This window comes from Charadrius vociferus, unplaced genomic scaffold, assembly GCF_000708025.1.
Source record: "Charadrius vociferus isolate BGI_N301 unplaced genomic scaffold, ASM70802v2 scaffold282, whole genome shotgun sequence".
Taxonomy (NCBI): domain Eukaryota; kingdom Metazoa; phylum Chordata; class Aves; order Charadriiformes; family Charadriidae; genus Charadrius; species Charadrius vociferus.
Window position 1 is genome coordinate 6,861,649 of NW_009647731.1, and position 19,144 is coordinate 6,880,792.

The 19,144-nt window shown below is 39.2% G+C and overlaps 1 protein-coding gene across 1 annotated transcript in view; it reads right to left on the minus strand.

The window, feature by feature from the left end:
- ABLIM1 (actin binding LIM protein 1) overlaps positions 1-19,144 on the minus strand; it is a 141,442-nt gene that overhangs the window by 28,464 nt on the left and 93,834 nt on the right. The window contains exons 9-15 of the mRNA XM_009881639.1: positions 17,792-17,863; positions 17,682-17,683; positions 15,283-15,343; positions 12,861-12,916; positions 8,572-8,649; positions 5,573-5,728; positions 702-737 (exon numbers count right to left, since the gene is read on the minus strand). Of these exons, the coding sequence (XP_009879941.1) occupies positions 702-737; positions 5,573-5,728; positions 8,572-8,649; positions 12,861-12,916; positions 15,283-15,343; positions 17,682-17,683; positions 17,792-17,863 (461 nt within the window). The remainder of the gene's footprint in view (positions 1-701; positions 738-5,572; positions 5,729-8,571; positions 8,650-12,860; positions 12,917-15,282; positions 15,344-17,681; positions 17,684-17,791; positions 17,864-19,144) is intronic.

The following is a 19,144-nucleotide window of genomic DNA, read 5'->3' on the forward strand; positions in this document are numbered from 1 at the left end:
AACCCAAAACACCTCAAAACAAACAAAAAAATCCCCCCCCAACCCCCACAAAGCAAACCAAACAAGGACAAAAGGGACAGGACTGATGTTAATGCATGAAGATTTACAAGAAATTTTATAGTCACTTTTTTAACATGTAGCATTCACTACAACTTTTATGTTGCAAATAAGCAACATTCCCCAGCCTCAAAACGGTAGTGCTTCTGCAACAGCATCTATTGTATCCTGAGAAATGACTTCCCAAATGTTTTATGTTATTGTGACGTTCAAATTAACCCCTAGGGAAAAGCAAAACCAAACCAAACCATAGTTATGTTTCCTTCAAGACAAAACTGCAAATATTTTAGTAGTAAACAGGACTTAGTATTTAGATGCTTAGAGCAGCATTTTAGTTCATGTAAATCATCCAGCTCCTGAGATCTGAGTCTGCCTGTGCCACAAGAAGGATGAATGTACAAGAAGGGACCTCTGCTGGAGAAATGACTGCTTTATAGACAACAAACGGGTAGTAGTAGGAGCTCATTTTCTGTACAATCTGTCAATAAGAAGAGTTATTTTTTGTTGTTTCAATACTCAGAAAACATGTCTATGTGGCAAACAGAGACGGATCAGACTGATAAAAAAATCAACATTTGCATTTGCTGAAGTGGATAATTCTAATCCCAATAAGATACTGCCCCCAAAGGTTCCACCAAACTTACTTCTGCAGAAGGGGTAGGTGATAATGTCCTCGGAGACTGCAAAGACATAAAGATAAGGTTACCAAAACACCATTGCATGTGCTAGGCCAGAAAATGGCAATCTAAATATTGCTGCATGGATACATGGCAACGCGAAATGGCAATGTAGAAATTACTGAGGCCATTGCAGCACTGGAACTTGCTTTTTCCACGTTGCTCAGGAACTGGTCCATAAATCACTGAAGCAATTAAAGTTTCTGGGAGAATCTTTATAAGCGTGATTAATTCAGTCAAATATCATGCAACATCATCTCTCAGCCATCTAATCATTGTGGTAATTAAAACATAGCTGTGAAGATCAAAATCAGAAAGAGTTATTAATTTAATAACCATGGCTGTTATGAAGAAATCTTTAAAGTGGAAATCAAAAGTAAATAATCTTAACTCAGAGCTTTGCATGGCATCAGAAATACAGAACAACTTCCAGGATGAAGCATGTTTTTCCTCCAACACACATCCTCTGGCAAAAATGTGCTTCTCCCCAAGGCCTTACATTTCATACCCATGCAAAGGAGTACACAGTTGTCATCAACATTTCTTTGATATGATCTCCTTTAAATCTCTGCGTTCTTCAATGTTTACATAAGGAGAACAGACAGGAATTACAAGCGTGTACATTGGAAGAACTGCACAAAGGCCAGTGGGCAGAAATATGCACAACATTATGAAAAGCTTCTATTATAGATATAGGGAAACTGCGGCAAGAAATACCTTTAGAAATGAAGCATAAGATCATGCATAGGTTGATGGTATGAACAAGAATAAAGACTATGTATAATTACCAGTTATGTGCCCTTTAATCACAAGACAATTTGAAGCTGGAAGATCAGGATTTAATTATTTTCTTTATGCACTAAACTTCCGTATTATTGAATTGCCATAATAACTGGGCAAGAGATTATTCTTTTAAATAAGACCACAATTATTATAGAATGATACAGCTATTAAGATAATGTCTCAGAAGTAAAACTGCTGATGCTAGTCTGCTAAAATAATATACAACAGCAGTAGTGTAAAAGATATGCAGAATTTCTGGTAATAAATATCCAGCTATACCTTTTGGATTGAGAGACCATTAACTCTCATGGAGCTGGTGACACTGTGAATGCAAAGTATCCAAACAAAGGAGTGACATTTTTCGTTTGAGTACAGAACATCTCCTTTTCAGCAAGTTTCCATAAAGCTCTTCAAAGACTGCTTTCATTACTTTCCATCAAAGCCTTGAATGTCGTTTACATTCCTGTTTTCCTAATCCTTATAACTGCACAAGTTCTAGAGCAGAACACTATTTCATTATAGATGTAACAGCAGCAGCCATTAAAACTTTGCTCCACATGGAACATATCATACACAATGCTTTGTAGCATCATTCTCAACAAAAACTGAGAGCTAACCCAAAACTTCCAATATGAATGAAAAAAGCACATGTTGTGGTGTGCGTTCCCACATTTTCTTCTAGTAATTTATGTGTTACTGTATATAAACAAATTTCCATAATCTGCTGTGGTTGCCTACATGCTAAGGTAATGACTACTGTAAAAGGTAGTCACAGGAATCTAAGACTGGGAAGGCATCCCAGGAAGTACTGTGCTGGATCCATGACCAACCTTTCATGTATTTTTACTCCATCACCATCTGACATCATCTCATTGCGTTTTGGGAAATGGAACCACACTCTGCATCCAACTTACTGTTTTATCATGCACAGGTGAACCACCATATCTCAAACTCTGAGTGTGCCACGGAATGCTTGGTTCTTCAGGGTTTATGAGGTCTTTTAAAATCTGGCCTATCACAGAAGTCTACACTAGTCAGTTTGAAATACACTGTGCAGCCAGCTGAGAAGAAACAGCTCAGTTCCAGAATAGTAAGCCAGTGGAGATAGAGAGAAATTAATTCAGATATTAAAAAAAAAAAAAAAAAGTCTGGGTAGAGAGCCTGTTCTGACCAAATTTACAGTAAAACTTCTACTCACTGCAAAAGGCTCAATGCTCTATCACTTTGATATCTAAGGGGCTGCTCTAATACCTGAAGTCATACAGGTCATTTTATGCTCTGGGATATTTCTGCAAACTTTTACAGGTGTCATTTTATAACACTAGTTCCGGCATTTTGCAGCAATCTCATTTTAACTGTCTTTTTATTGAACTACCAGGTGGGATGCCTGCTCTGTTTTGAAACATTTATTGCATTAGAAAAATTCATTTTCTTATTTTACAACAGCTTGTTTACTGGAAGCTGCAGTAGACATTCAATACTTTCAACAGACAGAATACTAGAAACAAAGGACATGCAGGTAAAATGCTGCTTCTCTCAATATTTGTGCAGCAAAAGTCAGAGCTGAGAAAAGACAACTTCAGCACTCATCAGGTTGCTGCTAGCAAGGCAGAAGTTACAGGACATGAAGAACGTGAATAACTGACAGTTTCTGGAAACATCACTACATTTAGGGTCAGCCTCAGTAGAAGAAAATTTCTTTAAAAATCTCATTTAGTATCTCTTAAGCTCTAATTTATAATCTTCTAATTTATATTAGAAGCTAAACCACCTCTTCATAGGCTCCCTGTCGCTTCCCCCTGCCAACTGCTGGCGGATCCATAACTGAAATGCCTGGTTCCACTAGATGGTGCTACATGAAAACATCTTTCATCACAGACTTTAAGAAAAACAAGACTGGGATTTCATTGAACAACAGAGCTCATGAGTGAGAAACTCTTCAAAGCATTTCCGTTCCACTGCAATAAAGAAGTTCTCATGCTGTGTTTTCTCACTTTTTGGGGCTAAAGTATACAATTTTCTTGTAGCCCGTTCCCTGTAATTAAGGTTTGTCTCCACTACTGGATTAACTTTGGTGGCTCTTGTATATCTCCCTTGTACATCCAGAAATCTTTCTTAGCTGAGTTTGGTTATTTTTTATTTTTCTTTTTAAATCATGGTGAAGGGCATTTGTAGTCTACAAGTCTAAACTCAGGCTCCCCTTTTATTTAACGCCACCACATACACACACTTTGCAAAGAGAATGCAGGTTAAATCACTCAAAGTCTGCAAATCCCTGCCATGACTAAACATGTCACCTCCTTTGCTTTTTAAAGATGATGGTGACTGATGTATGATGTACCAAGGTTGTTGCCACTCGATTACCACAACACAAACACAAAGTAAGAGATGACTCCACCCCAATGGGCTTGTGTTCTCATTAGGGCAAGGGAAGGGAGGAGAAACAGGGACAAAGAGGTGAGGTAACTTGCCCAAGGTGACAGAAGTCAGCAGTAGCATTGGGTGGAAAACCCAAGCCTTCTGAAAAGAACGTGAGAGCCCTTCTGTTTCCAGAACAAATTTCTGTAGTCACCAAAAATTAATTGGATTTAATGCTGGTGAAAATACGGGGTAAGAAAACCCCAAAGATTTTTGCTTATCCTCAGAACAAGCATAACAGCCCACAGCTTCCACCATACTGCTTTATCAGCTTTCACTACACTGCTTTGTCAGTCCGAAGCTTCCCCCTAATGATTAACAAATAGTTCACCTTCTCTGGGTGAAATCAGTTCCTTCTCTGTGACTAACAAGAGACTTGCGTTTGTAGAGAGTTTTGTGGAACGGGTCAGGCCTGTTGGAACTGGTCAGAGGTCACCAATGCATCTCACAATGGTTTTGAACCAGACGTCAGCTGGATTCACTACCAACATAAATTTTAGGAGGGAAATTCTGTATTATTCTGACCTGTTTATCTCTTATCTTATTCCCGAGCTGAACAGCCTCCCGAATTTCTAACTCATGTTATAATTTAAAAAAAACTAATCCGATAAAATATTACAGAACAAAGGAGAAAAACTGAGTCAGCTCTTATCTGTTGGTGGGCAGAAAGCAAATTCTTGGCATCTTCAGACCACTGGTGCCTGAATGATTTACTGTACTTCCATTTTCCTCAGCTCATCTTCATACTCAATTCAGTTACAGTCAGTAAAGTCACTAAGATTGCAAGGAAGCAAATCCATTTCCATGTCCATTTAGATTCAGGAAGTCTGATTTACAGTCAGATGGTATTACACGCCAAAACCTGCTTCACGATCTGCACTGGAACCATGTAAATAGTAATTGCAGCAATGGAAGTTCACCTGAGAAAGCTGGCGGACCCTAAAACCTGAAAGATATCTTGAAATACAAATTTCAGAGAATAAATTAGACAGCTTTTTTTCCTACCGTTGCAGGATACAAGAATCCTTATTAAATGTCACCAGTTTAAAATGTGAGGCCGCTATTTCCATAACACAACTAACCTGCTTTCCCAGGTGGACGAGCACTTCATTCTGACCTGGTTCAGATTTTATCCAGTATGTTCGGCAAAGTGCTCTGGAAATGTATTTCCCTTTAATATGTGTGAGAGAAAGCATCCCACTGCTCTTAATCCTTTTACTACCATAGAACATCATGGTATTCCTCATACTCTGTCGTGATTATCGGTGCTTCACAGCGCAACAGCAGGATGGCTTTTGTCTCACATTCTGGACTTCGCTGTACCCAAAGACTAGGACACCCACGTGAGTTATGAGAAAGCACATACCGACAGCTTCCAAGCCTCCCCCCTGCCATTCCTCTGCCATGGCTGGTGATATTGTAGGTGTTTAATTGTGTGTTTAATTGTGCGGTTTCACACATGAGGCATGATCATGATTGTTCCCATTAAACCCAGATCAAACAGACAAAAAGCACTGTGAACAGCAGCAGCAACAATATCTAGGAGTGTCAATTAGAAATTGTTTCAAAAGAGGAGAGAAGCGAAGCAGGCTTTGAATAAAGCGTACAGCAGAATGAGTTGCTTGTCGTTTCATTACCTCTCCAAGACTCTGTCTCTCCTGTCTGTCCTCGTAGGCAGAAGTGTAGAATGGCTCATAAGTAATTAGGTCTGGACGTTCAATGTCATAAATGGCCTTGACTTTGGGAATGGCTGCTAAATCCTTGTAATCAAGGATTTCATTGTCTACTTTTGCCTGAAGGTCAAAGACAGAAGATAAATTAACTTACACAAATGCATTGGTAATTTCTGTTTTACACAATTTATGATTTTTGTGTATTTGTTGTCACACTGTTGCCACGGAAAACCCTTTTTGGCATTCTACACGTAAAGTGATTTCTTCTTGTTGTTCTCCAATAGGCCTCCTCTGCAAAAGCACACAGTGTTCTCTTCGTTCAGGAAAGAAAGAACATGGCATATATAGATCTAATACAAAAGTTTCTTTTCCACAGTAGTGAGCTGGAAACTTCAGCTCTGCAAATGACTCTTTTTGTGGCCTCAGGCAAGTATTTTCACCTTTCTGCTCTTGTTTTCCCATATGTAAAATGTGTGATAAAATTCATTTAGTTTGCAGATTACAGAGATAATGGGAAGATTCCATGCAGAAGATCACAGACAGAAATTTAACTTACAACTGTGCATACGAGAGGAAATACAACTTACTATGAGGAAATAAAAAAGCAATCAGGACTGGGTATCCAAACTCCCAACTGAAATTACTATATCGCACTCATTACTCAACCTATACCCAAGCTTCCGAGTAAGGCACGTGTTGCTTACTAACTGCATACTACATAGTACTAACATTGACTACTTTTTCCACTAAAACTGCAAGGAGCTCTTGACTAGTTAAAAAATGGAAGTAGGAAATCAGTTCCAAAGACAGCTGCACCCATTAGAAGGAGCTAGAAAGAGGCCTTACTTACAGATAGCCAATATCTTTCCTTACTTAAAAGAAGACTTAAAAAAAAAATCATCATACATTCTTACCCACGTTAGAGAAATACAATTTCTGATTAAAAGTGAAAGAGAATATTCAAACTGGTTTGCAACTCTTCGACTAGATATTTTGTTTATTCATAGTAGGCTGCACAAGGAAACAAAGCTGATCTGTTTCTACTCGCATTCAGTTCTGTTCTTCCCGAGTACTAGCACCTACTATTTTCAGATTAAAGTGCATTTACCTTCCCAAGCTCTCTTAACAACCACTGCTCTTGGTGGTTGTTACACAATGCCATAAATCAGAAACAATACAAAACATTTTTTGACTAAGGTTTGAAATAGTTAGGAAATTCACTTTCTAAAATAGCCTCCTATCTGTTGCCTTTTTACTCACCAGATACAACAAAATACCTTAAGCCAATTTAACCCTTAAAATACTTAGGTATATTAGTGTATGACATTTCTGTAATATTTTTCCACAGTCTGTTAATGAGCTGCAAATACGTCTGGATATTCTTAATCCAATATAAATGACCACAGATATTTTTGTAGACCTTGGTCTAGGCCATTATGCTGCCCTACAGACTGTGCTGTTGAGCAGCACTTAAATTTCATAAGCTACAGCTTATGAAGTTGATATTACCGGCAGTTCTCCAGGATATGTTCTGTGTTTTGGTATCTGCAGTGCGAACATTTTTAATATAGCTAATTTTTGTTGTTGTTATTGATACGCACTGAAGAACTAGTATTTAACTCAAACTCAGGACTTGAGATTTGTAATTTTGGCAGTTTTTCTGCATTATTGTACATGTAACTGATAAATTTCTGTCTCTTACACTGCATTTTCACCTATGTAACCTTTAGATTATGTATAAAGCCAGTGATTCAGCATTATGCATAAGTAACAGAAAAGGAAGTTTGCCCTGTAGTCTGCCTCTTCTTCCCAGCATACTTTCATCTTTGCTCCCCTCATAATGGACTCTCTCTCACTAATCAGCCTACTGTGATTTTCTTCCTTAGCTGTTATCTTCCAGTTCTGCCTTGGGTTTTGTGCAGGTTATCTGTGAGCTTCTTTTATATGAGGACAAAAGTTATACGGACTTTCAAGGAACGGGACCCTTAAATGGATGTGAGGTTTTTGGAAGTGTAGGTTATGGAAATACAGCAAGTTTGAGAAGGTGCAGTTGTTCTGTTATTCACCCAAGTACGTTTGACCTGATATTCTTCCTCCTTAGAACTAGATTAGTACAGCCATAAAAGACGACTTTTTATTTTGACCCTATGAACTTCTCTGCGAAGAAAAAAAAAAAGATACTGATATTTACAACACTGAAATGCCTGGAAAAGTGGTGTGAAAAGAGGAGAAAAATATTATTCCTTTGAAAATTTTGGGCCAAACTTCTGCTAATGTATTTCCACTTTCAATTTCTAAGATCTTATGGGATGAAAAGGTACCAATAATGAGGCCAAGAAGTGAAAGAGATCCTCTAAAATAATGAAAAAGGAGGCTTGATTACTGAAGGAATCATATTCAACTCTACATCTTAGGTAACCACAAATAAAATAGTAATATAATATTATAATATATAATAATATAATAACAATAGCTTTGCATTTTCAGCACTGTTAGTTTAGTAAAAGAAGGATGCTTAATCTCATTTTTGTTCTTAAAAAAACCCTTTCCTTCCACAACCAAAACATTTGACTTCTGAAACAGAATATCTTGTATCAGTCAGGCTGACCCCCCTACCTACATCCTCCAACTGCAGACAGCAGACCTCCCAAGAACTGCCTGCTGAGGTGCACAGATCTCACATAACCCCTAACAAAGTCAAATAACCTGTCTGCCTTCTGTCCCTTTTCACATCACCAAGTGACTTCAAGAGAAGTCTGTATCTTTCTAAGGGACGTGTGACCTAGAAAAGGCCTACCCTGCTCTTGAAATTCTGCAGTTATAAAAACCACATCTATCACGACAAGAATTGTCACAATTTAACCACTAGAATGAAGACATTAGCATCATTATAAAAATTATGTCAGCATGGAGTATTTCATGTGCAAGCAAGAGATCGGTGGCTTATTCATCAGAATACTTACATAGATAGTGTGGCCTGGAGAGCCAGGTATACTGGAACCTGGTCTGGAATAAATGCTTTCCGATGATGCTCTTGTAGGCTGAAAAACAAAAAGTTACTTATCAGAGCAACCTGAAGCCACCGACATTTGTAATTTTGGGTTTAAGTGAAGAAATCTTCATACATCTTGAAATTAACTGAAATTAGGAAAAAATGTCAACGCAAATACAAGCATTCTGGCAAATTTCACAATCTTGTGAGTCAGGTGAGCTTTTTTTTGGTAGGGGAAGGAGTGCTGTGAGAAGGGAAGGAGGTTTTCTAAACCATACAATGTAAAAGACTGACAACAATCATGAAAAAAACCAAACAACACCCGTCAGAGACACTACAAGGAGCCATACAAAGTACAGGCCGGGCTGGTCATTTTATGAAAACGTTAGTTCAACAAACAGCTAAAGGTATCCGCAGTTCAGCAGACAAAACTGTTGAGAGGAGCATAGCACACATGTTATCACTTTCCAGATGTTCAATCACTGGATTTCCATTAGGAATACAGAACTGAATGCGGTCCTTCTAAGTAGAAGGACCAGAAATCCTTGGCTTGGAGCTGTTCCCTACATCTGCAGCACAATCTAGGTGTAACATGAAAGCTAAAGTGTTGGTTGAAATTTCATGATTCCCCATACTGCAAAAGTCCTGATGTTTAATGACAATGTCCTGCAAAGTGAAATTCGCAAGAACAGTCACACCCCTACAGAGCGAGTGCTGTTACACATTTAGAGGATTTTCCAACACTTCATTAGGATTAAACAGAAACTGGTTCCCTGGGGGAAGTTTTGTGAGAGGAGATAAAATAACTTAACACTGAGCTGTGGGGATCCCGAAAATTTAATGAATTTGAAAAACATCTATTCCACCAAAAGTCACCCAGGCTATTGTGGTGATTACTCCTAAATCTTGCGTGCAGCAGACACATGAAGGTAGTCAACAATATCCCACTGGCAACTGAGAAACCATGAACAATTTTTGCTCACAAATCGACTTCAAAGAACCAAATCCCAGCACAAAGCAATACATTAGCAGATGACCCTGACAACACTAGTGCAGTGCAATACTTCAAAGTCACTGAAAATAAAATCTTGCTAAATAGTCCTTACCTCCTCAGCTTGTGACATTGAACTAAGGGACCTTCAGGCATATACTGAAGTGAAACAAGGTTTGACAGCCTGGCTCGCTGATTTTTCTTAGGAAATATCTGGATTGAACACAACAAGGCTACTGGACCTTTCTTATCTCTCAGTATACATTTCCTGAAAGGATCCTTCAACAGACCTCAGAGTCTTTCTACCTTTTATTTCATCGCCAGGAAAGCTATTGGAACCATCCGTATAAAAAATGCTGAAGACTAATAGTGGATCATACAGCAGGCTTTATCTGACTTCATTTGTGGAAATGAAATCACCACATTCAGGGAGGGTCAGAGGAATAAAAGGCTTTGAACATGTTCCACCAAAAAACGTGAAGATTCAGATCAAACAGAGAGCAGATGTGGCCATGGACTGAGAGAGTCACAAATCCTCTCCAGAGCATGTCTGAGAATACTTTCTCAGCTGGACCTTTATGCGTTTCTTTCCTTTTCTCTCTGTAGCTGCAAATTCCTACCTCCCAAAAGGGAACAGAAATTTCTCAGCTGCCCTTAAGCTCCTCCCATGATGCAATCACAGCAAAAACATCAACAACAACCACTTGTTTCATGGAAACGTTACAAGAGTTAAGCTGGAAAATCTGGCTGTTGTTGAGAAACACTTTATTCCCCCTTCCATTCTGCCATTTCACACCACTGTCTGTTTGAGTGGAGACACGTGTAACGTTGCTGCAGTTGCTATGGAAAACAATTGTTTTCATTACAACATAGGGAACAGTATTAAGTAGTTGAGGTACTGTTAAGGGTGTCTCTGTTACCTTTGGCTTTTGGCAGACGTACTTTAAGAGTTTTGTCTGCTCAATTCTCTCTGGTGCAGGAAATCAAGCATTAGAGGCAGTTATGGCTTCCTCCCACCTGGCAAGCCCTCTGGGTTGCTCTTCACTCAGCATCTTTTATAATCACTTCAGAAAACAAGAAATTCTCAGCCCTCGGTCCACCTCCTTAGTCTCATCTTTTAATGTCACTGCTAAAAACCTCTTCAGCAAAGGAAAATTCACCTGCATTTATCACTTCAGAGAAGCTGTTTAATAGTTAGACACCTTAAGAAGACAGTTTCAACCACATCCTGCTAACAGCTTTCTTGGGTGCTCCTAACCCCAGAGTACAGGAGCAATTTTCAGACGGACTAGCAAGTTGTAGCACCTGTTCTTCATTTCCTCACTGCATTTCTGCTCCAAGTTCCTCGTTACCATCCCATTAACACAGCCATGAGCCAGATATGACACCCTTTAAAACCAGTTTTCTGTTTTCTGTAATTCTTCCTGCATATATAAAATTTACCTTCAGTCTATTGCAAATCTCCACATTGCCTGGGCGGGACTGCAGCCTGCCAGCCACTGCCTCAGCGCACACCGCTCCTCTCCTGAGAAGCTTAATCCAAGCAGACCTGGAACTTTGTGGCTCCCCTATTTGCCCCCAGTCCTGTATCTTGCTTAAGTTTACGACATACCCCTGAAGACAGTGCATGAAAACGAGGACTTCTACACCTACTCACCCTTCCTGCCTCACTTTGCCCTGTTTCTTGTTTTGAATTACACAGGCCGTTTCCATCACAGATGGCTATTTCCTACTCTGCTGCTCCCATATGGTCTGGAATCCTTCACAGCTTTGCACTTTCCCCTAAAGACAATTGCATTGCACTTAAAAACATTTGTGCTGCTTGCCTTAACAAACATACACTAAAGATTCCTTGATATAAGCTGTTCCTTTGGCATACTTTTAGCTGCTATGGTTGGCTCCTCTCCTAAGAAACCTATAATATCTCCTGTCTGAAAATTTGTGATGGGGTATGGCTTTTATTAGATTGTACATTGCATCTTCATTAGCAGTCGAGAATCCCAGACCCTGTGCACCACTGTTGTGGCTTTATATCTCAAACAGGTGGCAAGAGACACACTGGAGGTCAAATTCTCTGTTGATGTAACTGCAATGGGGTGTAAATTCCACCCTAGAGGAGAGCTGATTGGAGCACAGGTGAAATAGGAATAGCAGCTATCCCTGATTTAATCTTTAACCTTTGGTGGAGATATCACATGAGCATCTCTTGCACACGTTATTGGAAGAAGGCAGGTAAAGAAATTAGAGGAAACATCCTTTAATATTAATGCATTAATTTAAAGGTATTTCCTTCCATCACAATAGTCCTGTGACACTTGTTCTACCCAGCAACAAAACAAGTTAAGCTGCCTTACTTCTTCTACGAACAGATCTGGAACACTCTTTATGTGATTGTTCTTGAAGAATTCAAATAGAGCTTTTCATAATGCCACCTTTGTGCAGAGAAATTTAAAGCAAATTTCTACGAAGAACTACACTAATCTTTTTTTCTCTTCTTGTGGTGTAAGGCCTTTCTCCACATTTTCTGACAGCAGAAGGGTCATCTGTTTTTTCTTTCCTCTTCCACCCAAATGGATGTAACAGTAGCAAATATATCAATATGGGATGACTGTACCAGATATAGGAAGTCTATGAAGTACATGAAAAAAATCAACAGAAATTCAGTCAATAGAAATTCATGCATGTCATTAAAGAAGCCAAAGGAAAGAACCAGATCACAAAGCATCTAAAGTATCTGCAAGACTTCTCAGTATTTCCCTCTTTATCACAGACTTCTAATTTTTACGTTTTTGTTCTTCATTCCATGCATTTGTCTTCAACGTAAAAAGTTCTTTACCAACTTCATTTTCAGATTGGCAGAGGTAACACCAACTGTCATGCTCATCCTACTAGGTTCACTGTGAATTTCAATGCTTAATTATCATATCACCCATGCATATGCCCCAAACTGATTAAATTGTTATTTTAATACTAGATTGCAAAGTTTAAGGTGTTCATCTGCATTTACCTCAGTTTGTCATGTCATCATGCATGGCACATCATCTAAATAATTAACTTCTTAAAAAAAAAAATCCACGCTAGAGCCATTCACATCATTCAGATGCTACTACAATGTGGTGGCTCTGGCTTTCTCAAATACAGATGTTCAGAATCATGCTCTATAAAAACTTACAGGTGCAGGCAACCAAATCAAAACTGATCCCAAGAACATCTGGCCAAATGGATGCACTATTGTTTAACAAAGGCATCGTCAGCATTGTTTACAGTACCTGCCTTAGTTTTTTGATAGAGTTCATTATGCAAGGCGGTGATAATAGCTGCAGAAGAATGAATATGTTTTCACTTAATAACATTTAACATTATAGCTTAAGCAAATTCTCTAATTCTCAGAAGCTACTTTAAGTGAAGCATGTTTATAAACAAACTAATAGAAGACTAGGATGTAATTTAGTCTACTAGGCAGATAGAATTTTGCAATAGCAAGGAATTACAACACTTGCCACTCTGACTACCTGCTTCATCAACTGCAAAGTTTTACAGTTATTTAGGACTTGGAACCAGGGTTCATTAAACACAGGCTTCCTATGGATTTCAGTAAGTTTCAGTGGCCATACACAAAACCAATAAAGCACCTCAGTGTTAGAGCATTCATTGTGTCTGTCTGCTAATTCAACTGTACCCTTCTCCTTATCAAAGTGTTTCCTTCAAATGCATGCATTCATTTTTTACTGCCTAAAAACCTACACTATGTATGCATCAAGATAAACTAGCAAACAGGTTTAGTTCAAACTCACACAGACACACATATTAATAGGTCACAACTAATTTTTCTTTCCTTCTGTCCTTTCAAAGGCCAGAGAAGAGAATGAATTTTCAGCACATAATCATTGAAGGCACATTGCTACCAAACAAACTTTTACAAGACTACTGATGCAAATGTAACCGTCATCACAAGTAAGTTAAGTGGAAAGCAGAAGAAAGCAAAGTGGGAAGTCCAGGACCTACTAAATTCAACAGCAAACTTCTCAGAGAATTCACAGGATTTCACCCAACAATTTTCAACCTACTCTTTTCATGTAGATTCAAGCCTTTGGCCCATCTTTATAGCAACAGCAATGATAGTATCTTTGTGTCTACTCTCCAGAAGAACACTTGAAGCCAAAATCTGCTTTGAATTACACTTTGTATAATCAGCATTTAAATCTAAACAGAATTTAATACTGACGAAATTTACACAAGACGATATTCATCTGACTCTAAGCTATTTGTGTCCTACATAGTCTACAGAGCAAGAAAGAGAACATACCTTTATTTTGATATGGGTTGCTCCTATTTTGCCTTGCATATTTTTCTAATACATTGGATAGGATTTGGTTTTTTAACCCTAAGGTTCCCGGATTTCAGAACCTGAAACTCAAGACTCATGCATGCTAAGCTGAATGCAAAAAGCCACTACACTGGCCTAAAAGATGAGTGAAATGGTCCTGCAGTTTGATGTCCTCAGACTCCTACATTTGATTCTATAAAGCCTAGGACTGCAGAGACATTGCCCTCCTTAGGAGCACTGATAACACATCATTATAGCTCTATTTCTTGATACATACCTCTGTCGCTAACAGAGAGAGCAGCGTTCAAGAGTGGCTAATGCATTGCAACATCCAAAGTTAACTGACAAAAGTACTGTGCAGGACAAAGAGAACAGGGCTTGTATGAACTCCCACTTGAATCACAGCATTGGATTCAACCATATAACACTATCCTGCAGACTGCATCTAACACAAATATCCTGCCCTGACTGATGTTATGACCATGCCTACCTCGCAATTAAAGATGTGAAGGCAGCGCAAGCAGACACAACGGAAATCCAGTGGTATGGACTCTATCAGCCTGTCTGCTTACTGCTAGTCTGTACTAAGTCCATACCAGTACGTTCTTACTTTGCTATCACATGAACGCTACCTCAGGTGTGCCTGCAAAGCAGTACAGCCACACATCCCCCCCCCCAGCAGACACAACTAATAAATAAGCACTGCCCTGAAGGAGAAGAAATGGAAGTGGGTGGTGTTTGTAGGTGCGAAGCAAACTCAAGGAAGCCTGAAAGTAGAAAGTTCAGAATCAAGAGGACAGGGAGGATCTCCCAACTTGGACGTGGATGTGCCCTATATAAGAGAGAGGCAAATGCTCTCAGGTAGCGCATACAACATGACCAAACCTGGAACTTTCTAAGTAACTAAAGTATTCATATGTATTTGATCAATACATACAAAAAAGTAACTGATTTAACTGATGGCATATTTTTACTAAAAAGCATGAGCCATTGTTCATGAAAAACTATTTATTTTTAAACATCACTTTTCACCACTTTCATTTGCTTCATATTTGCACTCTAATTTTTTTGTTTTAGAAGAACTTTCTGTAACACTGGAAGAACAATACTACAGCCCCAAAAAGCTCATCTAATCTAAAAAGAATTAATTTTAAGTGTTTCATTAAAAAAAATAAAAAATGTGAGAATTAACAAACAACACTGCACCACATGATGCAAACTACAGCGTCAGTGCCCAAGGTGGCAAGTGATAGCAGGAAAGCTGTGTGGCAGAAGTAGTAGCAAGCGCAGCGAACGACAATAATGAAGAATCTTCTCAGTAAAGAAGACCATTATCAACACTATGAAAACACAACTGCAAACCTCTGCAGAGCGTGGCCTGCGAAGAACCAGACTCTTTGGATAAAAGAACTCAGATGAGGAATGCTGTCATGAAACACAAAAGGGAAAAAAGAGTGAACAGGAAAGCAGTTGCCCAGGCTCAGTGGTTAAGCACTTTTTTTCGATCAAGTTACTAATACCTACTAGCTAGATAACAATCTGTGTGTTATAATATCTGTGTTACTTATTAACCCCTGCAGAATCACGAACCACCAGACAGTTTAAAAAATCCTAAGCAACGTATATCTTTTTACATATATATGGTTGCTTTATTTTCTGCTTGTGTAGGCTTTGTAATCCTCCACAAATATCCAGTGGGAGGAAGATCTAAAGCAAACGTTTTTATGAACTCCCTCTTAGATCTTGACCAGCTAGATTGCTGATTAGTTTATACCACAATTCAGTTACTGAGAGAAAACAGAACTTGCTGAAAACTACTAAAGCTAAAAGATAAAAGGGCTTTTTGTTTTGTTTTGCTCTCTAGGGAAAGGAAACCCAGCAGAGCAAAGAAGCTATGGCACTGGCTTTTTGCAGAACCACCAGAAAATCTAGGCCTGACCCTGAAAGTGGCTATATCACGTATTTCTCAACTTACAACCCGGATTCTGATTCTCAAATCAGGTCTAAATCTATGTCAAGAAACTGAAAGTCAATCAAAGTAGTTTATAATTTAGTGGTGACATGATCAAATAGGACATAGTTTCCTCAGTTTCATTTTTTTCTGTACCTACCTGTTTGCTGCTGCTTTCATTTGAGTCAGGAGAATGAAATGTGTGCCAAAGTCATCGACGTGAACTCAAACTGATTTTAAAATAATGTATCTGACTTTGCACTGGAGTAGATAGAGACTATTTGTGATGTCCAGTTGAAGCTAAAAATTCTCCATTTCTCCAGCCAGCTTCAGGACAGTGCATTTCTCAATGCCTTTTAAAGACATATTAAACCTCTGCATAGAAGTTCTCATTCAGGAGCAAGGTGACCTTGGATAGCTGTTTCATAACTTTTCTCAGATGTTCCTTTAATATGCATTCTTCCACTGCACTTCATTTTCCTGTAAGAACTCACTTAGCCAAAGTCTTGCAGGTGGATGAATTCATTTACTCACTCACTCCAATTAAAATTAGCTGAGGGGGAAGAAGACTGACATGCCTGAATGTGTGATGGAAAAAAAGAAAATATTTGAAAAGGACTTTGGCCATTTCCATGGAGAATGGAAATAAGCCAACTGATTTATAAGGTCAGCTGGAGAAGGTTTCTAAGGGCAACAGTGTAGTCAGGAGTGCTTTGATAAGACTCTCGGGTCCAAGTGAAAGGGAGGTATTGTACCCCAACCATTCACCACAAAGCACAAGCGTTCTGACACTTGAGAGGGCCAAAACACTGTCTTACATTCAAATTATTCAATGAGGAAGAAAATCCAGACTGGCAGAATTTTCCATTTTCTTATAGAAAGTCATGTGCAAATGCTTTATCATACCTCCAGTGATGTTTGGCTGTGCTAGATCCCATGCCCATCTAGGGCCAGTTATACTTCTGTATTATCAGTACAGCCCACATGAACATGAACTCTGCTCAACAAGAATTTATCTGCACACTACCTACGATCATAGTAAATTCTCTGCATGGGATGTTTTACAGACCCGTGCACCTGAACAAATTCTGAAGGATGTGGCTTCCTGTGAATGAGCCACACATAGAACACAACCCACAAGATATCGTACGTATCTCCATACCCGTAGCTCTTAAGTTTCCTTGTCTGAAAGACATTTTGTTCGTATACAATCTCTAATATTCATATCCAGAAAAATTACCAAACTTCAAAGGACTGAGACATCAAAAAGAGTAAATCGTCCAGCAGATGAATTAGTAAATTCATCAGCTTAGAATTGCCCAGTGCATACAAAAAGCCAGGCTCCAGCATTTATCAGTGCAGCATTATTGCCATCAAGGATTTGATCCAGAAAGTTCATCTGGATATGCTGAGATGACTCCAAGGGTAACTGCAGCTCTTCTTGGCATTCAAATTAGGATCACTTTAGGCTAAGGTTTATTTGGATGGCAAAGGAGTAAGAGTCCGTACTTTCTAAATGTTGTAAGTAACCACGCAAAACAGGGCATAACTATAGAGCAATTACACAGATGTGCAAAAATACTAAAATATATCGTAGCATTTGCTTTGTTCACATTTTCTCCTTAAGAGTCTCTCTCACAATAATTGAGATATGAAATTATGTGTTTTAGTGACTTTGTCATGTCTGTATGTCAGTAAATGATACTATCTTTAAGGCAGCGCACTGTGACGGGTATAGTGAAGGTGGTGAGCCTAAAAATCAGAGCAATACCTCTGAAGTGCCTCCACTGTTTATTCTGCCAGAGTGGTGACAGCTAGGCAAAAAAAAAAAAAAAAAAAAAAAAACAACCCAGGAAAAGTCACTCTTTTAAAAACGGTGTTCAGTTATTGTGTGGGCAAAATATCTGATGTGCCATTGCAACGAATTGAGCTTACCCGTAACTTCTCTTCAGTCTTAGTGGATTGCTTACAGTCGGGATGCCAGACAGTGGAACCTGAGGGAGGTAAAAAAAACACCTTTATTCAGAGTAGAACAGATGACTTCCAGTCATGAGAAGTCAGTTATTAAAGAGAATCCCTTCATTGCATCAGATGGTGAATCTGTATGAACTATAGAAGTAATTCACATTCAATTATAGCTCATGGGAAATACAAGTGAAACAAACAAAAATAATTCAAATCCTTGGCCCACCTACAGCGGCCTCTTCTTGAAGCTGTCAAAGCATTTTGCACACATTCTTAATTAAAACTCAGCCTCAAGCAGCAAGTCAGCAAGCACCAGCCAGAGGAACTGAAGGGCATAGGGTTCCTCTGAGCAGGATAGAGGGTAAGAGAAAAAGAACTGGGCCATGGTTACCTGTTCTCCCCTTATGTACTGCGCCACACATAAGAAGGAAGTTCTGATTATAAGTCCATTAATACTGGGAAAGTCCTATGACTTCCTTGAGCAATAGGTGTCATATTCAGTTACTGTAAAGTATTACTCAGATCACTTCTCCCCTACAATTATGGAAAATGCAACAGGAAAAGCAAAATTGGAAAATTCACAACACAGCAAAGTCGGGGCTGTATGTCATGCACTGCACTAGGCAGAGAGGCCGGCATGATGTGGGTGGTACAAAGCAGCACGTGAAAGAGCCTCTCTGTAGATCACAGCGTACCATACTTGGCATTCGCACACATATAATATCTACCTTTTGCTCTGCAAGGTCAGTGGCATGTGTTGCACTAGCATTTCCCCAGGGCATATTCCAGCTACACATCCTACTAAAAAAGGCAAGGTCTCTGCTGTTTGTGTCCCAAAACATGGGATTCTCTCTTATGCTGTAAAAATGGAAATATCTGGCTGTACCCAAGGGCTGAGCAGAGTCAGGGGCAAGGGGCACTTCCATCCCATTTCAATTCTCCTTTGGAACAGAGGGTAAACTGTGATCGCTGCTGGGAAGCTGCTGGCAGGCATTAGCCAAGTTGAAATGGTGCAGAAACTAATGCTGATTTCTAACACTGACTGCAGCCGCAGTCAAATTCAACCCCCATTCCAGTCACTGCAAAGCCAATTCAGAGCCTTGTTGTCTGTCTGCACGGGAGAACATCACCTCTTCACTCTGTCCACAAAGAAACCAAACAGAGCAAAGTCCAGGTCTCCTGCTGGTGACTATTAGTTCAAGTGCAGTCAGAGGAAACCCCACCCTCAGAGCCCAGCAGAGGTATGGGTCAGGGCCCCTGGAAATTTTGTCCTAATGAGCCCTTACATGGCTCAGTACAGAAGTAATGAC